Source organism: Ochotona curzoniae, unplaced genomic scaffold (genome assembly GCF_017591425.1).
Source record: "Ochotona curzoniae isolate NIBS_2020 unplaced genomic scaffold, NIBS_Ocur_1.0 contig_908, whole genome shotgun sequence".
NCBI classification, from domain to species: Eukaryota; Metazoa; Chordata; class Mammalia; order Lagomorpha; family Ochotonidae; genus Ochotona; species Ochotona curzoniae.
Genome location: NW_024466607.1, coordinates 21119403 through 21132034, shown reverse-complemented (window position 1 = coordinate 21132034; position 12632 = coordinate 21119403). Strand labels below are relative to the sequence as shown.

At 42.9% G+C, this 12632-nt stretch overlaps 1 protein-coding gene across 1 annotated transcript in view; it reads left to right on the top strand.

Moving 5' to 3' along the window:
• The window catches only part of DNAH12 (dynein axonemal heavy chain 12), a 125083-nt gene that overhangs the window by 90766 nt on the left and 21685 nt on the right, over nt 1-12632 (top strand). The window contains exons 52-59 of the mRNA XM_040995053.1: nt 568-809; nt 1797-1944; nt 2246-2391; nt 4003-4217; nt 4845-5037; nt 6292-6484; nt 9655-9827; nt 12396-12536. Of these exons, the coding sequence (XP_040850987.1) occupies nt 568-809; nt 1797-1944; nt 2246-2391; nt 4003-4217; nt 4845-5037; nt 6292-6484; nt 9655-9827; nt 12396-12536 (1451 nt within the window). The remainder of the gene's footprint in view (nt 1-567; nt 810-1796; nt 1945-2245; nt 2392-4002; nt 4218-4844; nt 5038-6291; nt 6485-9654; nt 9828-12395; nt 12537-12632) is intronic.

Below are 12632 nucleotides of genomic sequence, written 5' to 3'. Positions count from 1 at the left end.
TATCTTGAGGAGAACCCTTTTCTCTCATCAAAGTGCCACTTTGCAAGTTGGTTATGAAAAATTCCCTTTTGGTAGTGAAGCTGAATGTCAAGGTTTTCTTCTTGGTGTTTCTGCTGTCCTAGGCAGTTGGATACCTTAGGTTGGCTGGATTACAAGATCACAGACTTGGAAAGGAAAACAAGCCACCCCCCCCCAAAAAAAAAATGACAGCCAAAACAAAAATCTATTCATACAGTTCTCAACACTTACTATTTGTCACTTATCTTTGTGGGAGTTTTCTTTGGTAGTAGCGTAGAAATGTCTCATTGTTTGGGGATACTTTGCTACACATTATGACATTTAGACCAGAATGATTTCTCTCTTTCACAGGTAACAACTCACCAGGCTAGATGTCTTACAGTGCATATAGCAGTGTTAGACTTTTTTTTCTATATAAAAATAAGATTTAAGGCAAAATGTTTATTTTGTGTAATTTATGTTTAGAATGCATTTATAATCCATTGTGTTCATAAGAGTCAAAAACATACCAGCTTGACATCACATCGGGGCTGTATTGCTCCCACACAGGTGGTGGCTCCAAAGAAAGCTCGCTTATCAGAAGCCCAGAAGTCTTTAGCCGAGACCATGGAACTTCTGAATGAGAAGAGAGCAGAGCTGGCATCCGTAGAGCATCACTTGGAAAATTTACAAAAGACGTTTCGCGAGAAAACAGAGGAAAAGGCTGCTTTAGAAGATCAGGTGGAACTCTGTGCAAAGAAACTCGAAAGAGCCTCCAAACTGATTGGGGGACTGGGTGGAGAAAAATCAAGGTCAGCATTGAAGGATGTCGGGTTGGACATGACCACCTGTGGGTGCTTGCTCAGAGCGCTGAGCTCTTCCAAACAGAACTGTCTTTTCATTTTATTTTTAAAAAAATTTTAAGAGGTGATAAGGGCAAAATGACAACAGTTTTTCAATTGAGATGGTGACTATGTGGGTATATTCATTCTGCTTTCTTTCCAATTTTCTAGATGTTCAGTTTGGTAGTGAAATGTTTTGGGGGAGCAGCACCTGAATTACTGGGTAAAAATTGATTTCAAGCAAGATAAGTGTACACTTCAGAAACTTGGTAGAAAATGGAATTAAAAGATAAAATTACATTTGGTGCCCCCCCAAAAAAATCTTCAAAATTCACACTTCTGAGTCTGTCTGGCTTGATCTAACTTCTCTTTTAACTTAGATGCAGAGCCAACTGTTTCATTTGTTACTTGTATTTGTTATGCAATGGCCTAGTAATATGACAGGTCTTTGACAATATTTTGTAGAGCAGATGATTGAGGAATACACTTGTTATTAAAAGGCTTTCGTTAAATGGAAAGGCTAACAGCCTTACAATTAGCATGTGGGCTTCTCATACAGGTGTAATTTCTAGTAGTAATTATAAATATTCCACCTTATGGCCTAATAAACATGTAAACAAACAGAGTCATTAGACTAAATCATCCTAGAGAAAATTATGAGTCAAGATCCTGCTGTTGTGTTAGTTCGTTTTAGCTTATGATGAAAAGTCATGTCCTGCAAAAAATGTCTAATGTTCACGACAGGTAAAATATTACTCTTATGAACGTGGATATTTTAGTATATCCGGTCATGTTAGTGTTAGAAGACACCAAACCGCCTCACTTTACAGGGACGCAAGTGCCCAGAGCCGTCGTAGCTTTAACTAGAATTTGGACTGGATGCCCCTTGCCCTTTGGACGCCCGTCCTCTGTCATCCCCTGGTGTGACGCACTTGTTGTCTGTGGTTGACTGTGCAGGTGGTCGCAAGCCGCCAATGACCTTCAGAGCACGTATGAAAACTTAACTGGCGACGTCCTGGTGTCCGCGGGGGTCATAGCCTACCTCGGGGCCTTCACCTCTGGCTTTCGGAACACGTGCACCCAAGATTGGAGCAGGTTGTGCAAGGTTGGACCCTTCACCTTGGAAATTTTCTTTTCAAACTTTTCAGACCGTTTTGGGAGATTTGAGGGGAAAGAATGAGGAGGACAGAGGAAGAAATAGCTACAAGTATGGAATACTGATTTACTTATTGGCTTGTTTTTGCTTCTTTGGTAAAATGCTTCCTTAGTTCTACTTTCAATTTTTTCCCCCTATTCCTTAAAGTTAATGATGATTTCCTAATGATACCTAAGCAAGTATCTTAATTTCAAAAACAATTCAAGTGGCCACATAAAAGAAAAAAACATTAGATGTTTGTTTCTTACAGGAGAAGAAAATCCCGTGTTCTGAGGAGTTCTCACTGAGTAAGACCCTGGGCGATCCAGTTAAAATCAGAGCCTGGAACATTGCTGGCTTACCCACGGACACCTTCTCCATCGACAACGGCGTGATCGTTAACAACTCCCGGCGCTGGTAGGAAGATCTTAACGCGTTTACTTTTTGCATGGTTTTACTGGAAAAGCTCCCCCAAATATGGTGAAGTTTGAAAAGTTTTATAGTAAGCACCAAATACAGCTCCCACCTCTTAGATTCTGCGACTAGGTTTTTGTTTGTTTGGGGATTTTTTTTTCTAGCTTTTTCTTCTTCCTGCGGCTGTATCACACGTGTGTCCATCCCCTGGAAGTCCTCCAAGCCGTCTGGTACATTTCAGCGCAAGTTACAGATGGGAATGTGTTCTCCCCAAAATACTTCCGTGTGTGTGTGTTTTTACAAATATCATTTATAGTTCGGGTGAAATATACAGACCGCAAGATAGACAAAGCCTCAATGTGCCATTCAGTATACAATTCATGTCATACGAACCTCTGTCATCATCATTCCCACCTCAGAAGGTCCTTCGTGGTAAGGGAAATCCCAGAGCCTATGGAACTTTTCATAAACTAAAAAGAACATCTGTGCCCTCACCCCTCCCCATCCCAGGAAGCCTGTGCTCTAATTCTTTATCACCTTAACTTTGACCTTTTCTGCACGTTCACATGCGTGACATCACACTGCATGTATGCTTATATCTGAACCTTCTTCCCTGCTACGTAACTTTGTTTAGGCTCATCCATGCTGTGGCCTGCATTGGTAGACAGTTCCTGTCTTTATTTTGAAAATATTATGAAAACATCACTATGCTTCCTCCCGTTGATTGACACCAGATTTGAGGCCTTCAAGTATGCTTTTTTAACTTGGTACTTCGACCCATTTTCAGGATATGCTGTCATTTCATAGTCGATGCCATCTATTGAGATCGTGTTACCTTCAGCTTTCTCCGCTCCTGACTGCCCGCACCGCTGAGGGCATCTCTCTATGTTCTTGCTTTCCCTGGGGAAGATGGCTGTTCCTTGGCACTCCCGGTTAAGCTTGTGTTGGTGGCAGGGTGAATGACTGGTCCTCCGGCTCCCCGGGGGCTTGCACTGGGACTTCGTGTGCAGCTTTCCCAGGCGTGTTAACCGGGGCTGGGGTGGCAGTGGAGCAAGCGGGACTCAAATCTGTACTCAAGAGGTGGTGATGTGTGGTTAGCAGCTTAATTCATTCGGCCACAACACTGGGCCCCGGGCAGGATCTCATTACACTTTGAGCTGAGAAACAAAACAGGTAGTTTTGTCTTGGTGGCAAGGAAGGGAAAGTTTAAGACAGTTGTCTGGGAGTGGGCGATGACAGAGCTTATTGACCAGCCTGGGGAGGGAGGAGGGAGATTTGAGCCTTGTCATAGAAAGATGTCTGAGACAGCTGAAGTGATGGAGAGCGAAACACCCCTTTCTGTACTGGATTTAAAAAGAGAGAGAGAGAATGTAGTGGTCCTAGAATCTCAGCACCTTGGCAGGAGTTCTCACTGAAACTGAATTTCTTCATCTGGAAAAAATAAATAAAGCTTGTCAGTTTTTTCCTCCAGTACTTCACAGTTAGTGTTGACAGCATGTGAAATAGCTTCAATTTGTAGTGGTTGGTGATGCTGTTGATTGTTTAAATGATGTAATTTTTAGAGACATTTCGGCATGGATCTATCCCCGCTCAGTTTTTCTTCTTGTATTCTAGGCCTTTAATGATTGATCCGCAGGGTCAAGCCAATAAGTGGATCAAAAATTCGGAGAAAGAGAACCAGCTTAATGTTATTAAACTATCTGATGCAGACTACATGAGGACCCTGGAGAACTGTATTCAGTTTGGAACTCCGCTTCTCCTGGAAAATGTTGGCGAAGACTTGGACCCGTCGTTGGAGCCTCTGCTTCTCAGACAGACTTTCAAACAAGGTACAAGACAGTTCGTATTAGTGGATAGAACTGAACGATCACCGTGAGCTCGAGGCACGAGTGAAAACCACTATCTCAGTACAAAGCCTCTGCGTCACTGTTGGGAGCGGCAGGAAGCTGGGCGCATTGCCGGGAGTGAACCTAAGTCAGACAATCTAAGCTAGCTGGCTGGCCCTGTCTTCACTGCCTTAGCCGCTGTTACTCGGGTCACTGCGATAAAGACCAAAGTCCATAATTTTGCACCATGATGATTGGGGCCAGAATTGTCCCAATTTGTATCTTTGCCCACCTTGTATCTTTCTGCTTATAAAAATCATTTTTGTATTAAGTTCTAATACCTTTAAGAGCCCCATGTATGTATTTTGGGATCATAGTTGAAAATTGATTGAGAAGAAAAAAGCTCAAAGGGAATGTGGGTTTGCTGAGGTCCATTGGAACCCTCCAAATGTCTCACATAACCCCGGAATAAGTCCTCCCGGATATGTGCTTGTTTGTCTCTGCGTCTGACTTTGCTCACACCAACTTTCTGTTTCAGATTTCCTGTTGATCCTTTGTTTGCAGCCTAGACAAGTCCATCTCGGAGAGGGAGCTATGTTTACTTACTATGCACTTGTTTTGGAAATCCAGGTGGCATTGATTGCATCCGACTGGGTGAAGCAATTATTGAGTATTCCTTTGAATTCAAATTTTACATCACCACCAAACTGAGAAACCCACATTATATGCCAGAACTGGCGACAAAAGTATCTTTGCTCAATTTCATGATAACTCCAGAAGGACTTGAAGATCAGTTGCTAGGAATTGTGGTTGCCAAAGAAAGGTATGTGTTTTCTAGGCACTCCCAGATGCTTAGCGAGGATTGTTGGGGCTCTCTGATGCTGTATTGCTACTTTAAGGCTGTTAAAATTTTATATTTCATTGTTATGCATAGTTATATACTAGGTAGTCATCCTTTTGTAAGTAAGTTATACATTAACTATGTTATATTGGGCTACTAGTATGGATAGCAGGTTTTGGGTTACATGCCACGACTTCTAACTTGTATCTGAGCTCAAAATTTCAACCTGAAGAATCTATGCTAAGGACTTGTGACAAATGCATTCTAAGACTTGCATACAGGATGTTGGTGAAATAAGAAAATGCTTAAAATAAAAAGGAAAAAAATGGGATACAAACTATATACAGTATAGCAAATATTTTTAAATGATAGCTCTATATTATTTACTGTGGAAAAAATATTGCAAAAAAATACACCAGAGAGTATTAAGAATGATTATCTCTGGATAAGGTTGTAGGTAATCTTTACAATTTATTCATCCTTTATCACTTTTCAATACTAGTATATATTTTTCAAATAAGAAAGAAATGTTACGATATCTGAAAGGCCACCAATAAACAGTGGCTTCAGGAAAGGACTCTGATTCACTTGAAGCTTGATATAATACCATCATATCTATTTTCCAAAATAAAATTAAAAGCAAATTAAAATTAAGAACCGTGAGGTGGTTTTGTTGCTGTGAATTTTTTAAGCTCTTGGTAGAGTATCTAAGCAGTACCCTGTCAAAACATAGTAACATGGTAGATTGTGTTGTTTTGAAGTCTCAGCTCATCTTCTTTTCTTTTTTGAATTAAAACGTAAGTGCCAGTTTAGCCTTTGGCTTGAAGAGCCAAATATATATATGACTGATTGTACTTTTTGTCCTTGATATTTACAGAAACGGTGAAAGTGAGACTTGATGACAAAAATCAAGTATTTGTTAACTTTCATATGCTCATCTGCCCTTTTGATATAACCAGTTATTATATAGATAAATCTAATACATTTTTAGACTTACTGTGGCGTGTTACTGGTACATTTAACATGTATATAATTAATGGGTTTTTTTGTTTGAATTTCTCAAAGTAATATTTATCTGCAAGCACTTTTCCCTTAAGTTAAAATGAAAGAGATTAATGCATTCTGCATTGCATGTCTTCAAAATTACTTAAATGTCTACAGCACGTGGTATGCCGTGGTGAGGTATATATGTTACATGAAGGGCTACATGCACATGGAATATGTCTGTCTTTTTAGACCAGAATTGGAAGAGGAGCGAAATGCTCTTATTCTTCAGTCTGCAGCTAATAAGAAGCAGCTTAAAGATATAGAGACAAAAATTTTAGAAACTTTGTCATCTTCTGAAGGGAACATTTTAGAAGATGAAAGCGCAATTAAAGTTTTAGATTCCGCCAAGATCATGTCCAATGAGATAACAAAGAAGCAGCAGGTAAGAAACGAATCCTAAAGCCGTTTTTCTGTAAGATTCTAGTTTGTCTTTGGTCCCTGAGGTAAGTGCTGGCATGGGTTTACTAAAAAAGAAAATAAGTTCTCAAACACAGAAAGCTTACTTTAAACCCATAAGAAGCTATCTTTTCAAATACTTATTTATTTTTATTGGAAAGATTTACAGAGAGAACAAGGAAAAGAGAGATAAAGATCTTCCATGCACTAGTTCACTCCCCAAGTGGCCACAACAGCCGGAGCTGAGCTGATCCAAACCCAGGAGCCAGGAGTCTCTTCTGTGTCTGCCATGTGGGTGCAGGATCCCAAGGCTTTAGGCCTTCCTCGGCTGCTTTCCCAGGTCACAAGCAGGGAGCTGGATGGGAAGTGGAGCAGCCAGTGGACGTGAACTGGTGCTCATATGGGATCCCAGGGCATGCAAGGCGAGGACTTCAGCTACTAGGCTAGTGCACTGGCCCCATAAGAGGCTATCTTAATGCTGAATAGTTCAAAACCTCATCTGGACTATACTGTACCATACACAGAAGAAATTTAACATGAAGCTTTTAAAATCATATTTATTTGTTATTAGGTAGGTAAGCAAGTCTAGCCAAATTCACTCAAATTTAGTTGCTGCTTCAGAGAACTCCTCTTAGCCTCTATTTCCTGTTGGAGTTTGAAGAGTGTGGGAATGACTGCTGATGAAGTGGTTCTAGGAACCACAAGGAATGTTCCTCTGATGTGACTTTGTCATTCGCTTGCCAGGACGAGAGGTAAGAGAATTGACCGTGGCAGTGGAGGGAGGAAGGCAGATTGTCTACAGCTTAAAGTTTGCTGAAAGTTCAAGGACAGGTACTTAGCCTAACTAGATTGAGATGCTGGATGAGACACCTCCACTTGGAAACCTGCCCCTGGCCCCTTGCTTGGGCCACCCATCCCAGCAGCCCGTGGGAGGCAGCAGTCACGGCTCAGGTGACCGGGTCGCGGCCGTGGAAGTGGAGCTTTGCATTCTGCCTCAGCTGAGCCCTCCTCATCTCAGGCATTTGGGCAAGTGAACCAGCTCTAGAAGCCCACTCTTACTCGCTCTTCCTCTCCCTTCTGCCCCTGCAAATAAACATAGTTAAATCATGCGAATTTGTCTGACACAGCCAAATGACACTGTTATTTCTTTCATAAAGCCATATAATATTATAGATAAATGAGGCCTTATCTATCAGTGGTTCACACATCATAGCTGAGAAAAGCAGGGTCCAGATGAGTTAGTTGAGACCCCAGTCCCTACAGTGAAATGGTATTGTAGAATGATGTCCATAGGCTAACTTGATTGGTTTCCAGACTTTTATTCCTGCATGGCCCACTAGCTGAGCTAAATACTCATTCCCTTTGGGGTAATTAAAACATACTAAAAAAAAGACTGTGCTAGTCAGTCAGCATTCCTCCCACTGCTCTCCATCCTATCCCACCTCTGTGCTGGGCCCACGGATTTTCAAAATGGCGTCCATGCAAGTATACAAAGGCAACGGTGTTTTCCATTCAGCTGTGTTGCTTTTCATTTTTCCTCTCCAGAGAGCCAAAGGAGTAGAATCTCTCAGAGTGATACAGTCACATGTCACTAAACAAAGTGGGCAGGTGCTTTCTGAGAATAGATCTCCCCTGTGGGTGGCAGGAACCCCATCACTGGAGTCGTCACCCACTGCTCCCCAGGGTCTGCCTTAGTAGGAGCTGGAGCCAGAAGGGCAGGGCCAGACACGGAACCCCCAATACACCAATGGAAAACACAGGCATCTTAACCAGCTACTCGACCACTTGGCTAACACTGTCCCCTCCAGAGGGGTTTTTGATAAACTTGCCCAAGATTTGGCCCTGAATTTCAGCTGATCGGACCAGCCCTGAGCAGCATCATTCAGCAGAAGCATGACTACACATGCATATTTGTTTGGCATTGTCTGTGGGCAGGAAAGCCAGAGACGGGAGAGTGGCTCAGATTAGAGTTCTAGATTATTTCTATAGAACATCAGCCTGTCAGACTGAGTGGTCAGTTGAAGAGTGAGAAGCCTGTAGGAAGTTTTTCTTTAGGGGTTGAATATCAACATTTATTAAGTCTGCACAGGTTAAACATATGAGAACCCAGTTGAAAAAAAAATCTGAGTGTCAAAAGCCACGAGCTAAAGCAGTTTTGAATGCTATGACTGCTTCAGCTGACTCTGCTGGGTCCTGTCAAAGACACGTACCTGCATACTTGATCATCAGCTCTCTGCTACCGTCACATTCAGGCAAGGAATAAGCAAATGCTGATATCTCTGGTATTTTTTTTTAAGTTTATTTTGTTGTGTATGCTGTAATGGCTAGTGGCTAAATCCTTGCTTTGCAAGTGTTGGATCCCATGTGGCTGCACTTCACGTCCCAGCTGCTCCTCTTCCCGTCCAGCTCCCTGCCTGTGGCCTGGGAAAGCAGTCGAGGATGGCCCAAAGTCTTGGGATCCTGCACTTCAGTGGGAAAACTCAAAAAAGACTCCTGGCTCCTGGATTCATTCAGATGGTTCACTTGGAGAGTGAACCAGCAGATGAAAGATCACTCTCTCTCCTTCTTGTTCTGTTTCCAATAAAAGTAAATTTTTTTTAAGTTTGTTTATTTGAAATATACAATTGCAGCGAGAACAAGAGGGAGAGACAGAGATCTCCCATTCACTGCTTTACTTCACACACGGCTGCAATGACTATGGCTTTGCCAGGCCAAAGGAGCCAGGAACCAGGAACCTCGAGCTTCTTCAGGTCTCCCACGTGAGTGCAGGGCTCCACGGACTTGAGCCATCCTCCACTGCTTTCCCAGACACATTAGCCCTGGAAGTGGAAGAGTCGGCACTTGAACTGGCTCCCAGATGAGATGCCACTGCAGGCGATGGCTTTACCTGAGAAATAGCTGTCCTGTGTCAGATCATCCTAACCTGAGAATAAGGTTTTGTTTGCTTTTTCCCATCCCCTTCTTCCTTCAGTCTCCCCTTCCCTCTTTTGTTCTTTTCTGCTTTTCTTTCTTTCAAGCTTTTCAGATCCTCTTGTCTTCAACTGTGCTCAAAACTCAGGTAATTTTGTCAGTGAGGGAATATTTTTTAGTATAAACTTCATTATATACATGTCATTAAATCCAGTTTGTTTTTAACCCTGATTTTCCTCCTCCCAGGTTGCAGAAAAAACAGAGCTCAAAATTGCAGAGTCTCGGGAAGGCTACAGACCCATCGCCAAGCACTCGTCCGTGCTGTTCTTCAGCATCGCAGACCTGGCCAACATCGACCCCATGTACCAGTACTCGCTCACCTGGTTCGTGAACCTGTACATCAGCTCCATTCACGTCAGGTAGATGTCGCTCGTCATTCTCCCTCCCCGGGCTGGAGTCACACCCTATCTATGGTGTAAATATGTAGTGTATACTAACGTGTTACATGTATACATACACATTACACATTCATTATAGAACACTGCAAATATGCAATGGGAAAGAAAGGGAAGGGGAAGGAAGCAAAGAAGGAAGCAGCGAGACAGGAATGGAGGGAAGGAGAGAGGAGTAGGAGCAAGGAAGGAAAAGAGAAAAGGAAGAGAGTGAGAACTTCCTTCCCACATAAGCATGCAGAGACTCGCTTTAATCATTTTGCTCCTCCTCTTTTAAATATTTCAGTAACGTTCCTAACATTTTTGTAAAGATTTGTTTTTATTTTTACTGGAAAACGGCAGATTCAAAGAGAGAAGGAGAGATAAAGATACTCCATCCACTGATTCACTCCCCAAATGGGCACAACGGCCAGAGCTGAGCTGATCCAAGCCAGGAGCCTCTTCCCATGTGGGTGCGGGGTGCCAAGGCTTTGAGCCATCCTCCACTGTTTTTCCCACTCATAAACAGGAAACTGGATGGGAAATAGAGCAACCAGGACATGAACCAGCGCCCATGTATGATACCAGCACTTGCAGACAGAGGATTAGCCTATTGAGCCAACGTGTTGGGCCCCAGTTAACTTTTTTTGTTGTTGTTGGCAACTCCAGTTTATATCTTCCCCCAACCTCAAAGCCTCCATAAAGCATTAGTCATAGCTTTGTGTGTGGTAGTTTGCTAGATATTTTCACTTTAGTTAACTCATGAATATGTGTGGATTTTGGCATCAAACAGATCAGGGATTGTCCCAGGCTTGCCATGTAATAACTGTATTTTACAGACAAGCCAGTTCACCTTTCTGTGATTGTTGGAATTTTCCTTAACAATAAATTAAGAATAATGATAGTGTCTACCTTGTAGGATTTTTTTAGATTTTTTTTTATTGAAAAGTCAGATATACATAGAAGAAGAGAAACAGAGAGGAAGATCTTCTGCTGATTCGCTCCCCAAGTGGCTACAATGGCAGAACTAGGTTGATCTGAAGCCAGGAGCTTCTTCTAGGAGCTTCTTTGGTGCAGGGGCCCAAGACCCTGGATGCGAGTTGCCTGGTCAGTTCCACCCCCTGCCCTCTATATCATGTGAACTGATAGGTGCTGCAGCCCAGCCCAGCCAGCTGACCACAGAGCCCCATCCTCATTCATTTCAGGGTGCTGCAGCCTTGTTGGGGTAACCCCCATTAACCTCCACCAAGCTGACCTCCAGCCCTGGTTTTTGCACATGCCAGCCTCTCCTGCAGCCGAGTCTGGCCCAACCTACATCCCATCTGCTCTTAGACACATCAATGCATGCTGCAGCTTAGCTCAGCCTGCCCTGCCCTGAGATCCAGCCCTCATGTGTGCTGACAGGTGTCTGCCTTGTCCAGCCAGACCCCCACCCCCAGCCCTGTTCTCATGTTCACCAGCGGTAGGTACACCATAGCAGAGGAGTTCCTGCAGTTCCCCTGCCAGGCATGTTCCCAGACCCGGATCTAGTGCCTACCAGGGAGGCTGTTGCTAAGTTTTGCATGACTTGCACCCAATCCCTGCACTTGGCAGCAGGTGCTGCAGCCTATGGGGCTTGGCTTTTTTCCCTCAGCATAATTCCCTGAGAATCCATCCAGGTTGTTATGGATATCAATAATTTGAGCTGTTTCTGCTTTATTGCTGAGAAGTATTTCATGTTGCGGGTGTTCCATGGTTTAATCATTTACCTATTGAAGGACACCTCTATCATTTCAGGTCTGAGGTTATTATCTCTTTTTTTTTTGAGATTTATTTTTATTATTTTTTCATCGGAAAGGCGGATATACAGAGAGAGGAGAGACAGAGAGGAAGATCTTCCATCCGATGATTCACTCCCCAAGTGAGCGCAACGGGCCGATACTATGCCGATCCGAAGCCAGGAGCCTCTTCCGGGTCTCCCACGCGGGTGCAGGTTCCCAAAGCTTTGGGCCGTCCTCGACTGCTTTCCCGGGCCACAGGCAGGGAGCTGGAAGGGAAGCGGGGCTGCCGGGATTAGAACCGGCGCCCATATGGGATCCCGGGCGTGCAAGGCGAGGACCTTTAACCACTTGTGCCACCGCGCCAGGCCCGAGGTTATTATCTCTTAAACTGCTGTGAACATTTGTGAACACATATTCTGAATACAACTTTTCATGTCTCAGAGAAATACAACAGTGCAATTGCTGGGTCGTGTGGAAGTTGCATGTTGAGTGTATGGGCTTTGTTTTGTTTTGTTTTGTTTTTTTCTGTTAAGATATTTGCCATACTGTTTTCCAGAAGGGCTTCTTCATTTTATAGTCACACCAGCAAAAGTACTGGATTTTTAAAAATTGAACTTAAAAAAAAAAACATGAATGCTTATTGCAAAAACTTGAAACATATAAACATGTAAAGAAGAAGATATCAATCATAACCCTCCAGAAAGAACCACTTTGATAAATCAACAGTGTATGTTAACTCATGTTATCTGTTATTTTTAGCTTGTCTACATTTTTTCCTTTCTTTCCTGCCTTTCAGTAACAAATCCAAAATTTTGGAAAAGCGCCTTCGATATTTAAATGACCACTTCACATACAACTTGTACTGTAATATCTGCCGGTCACTGTTTGAGAAGGACAAGCTACTGTTCTCCTTCTTACTATGTGCCAATCTTCTTCTGTAAGTTACTGACTTTTTTGTAATTTCATTAGTAGAAACACTCTCCCGGAAAGTCTAATCTGTAAAGATGACTTCCCACAGAGAGGTGCGATATTT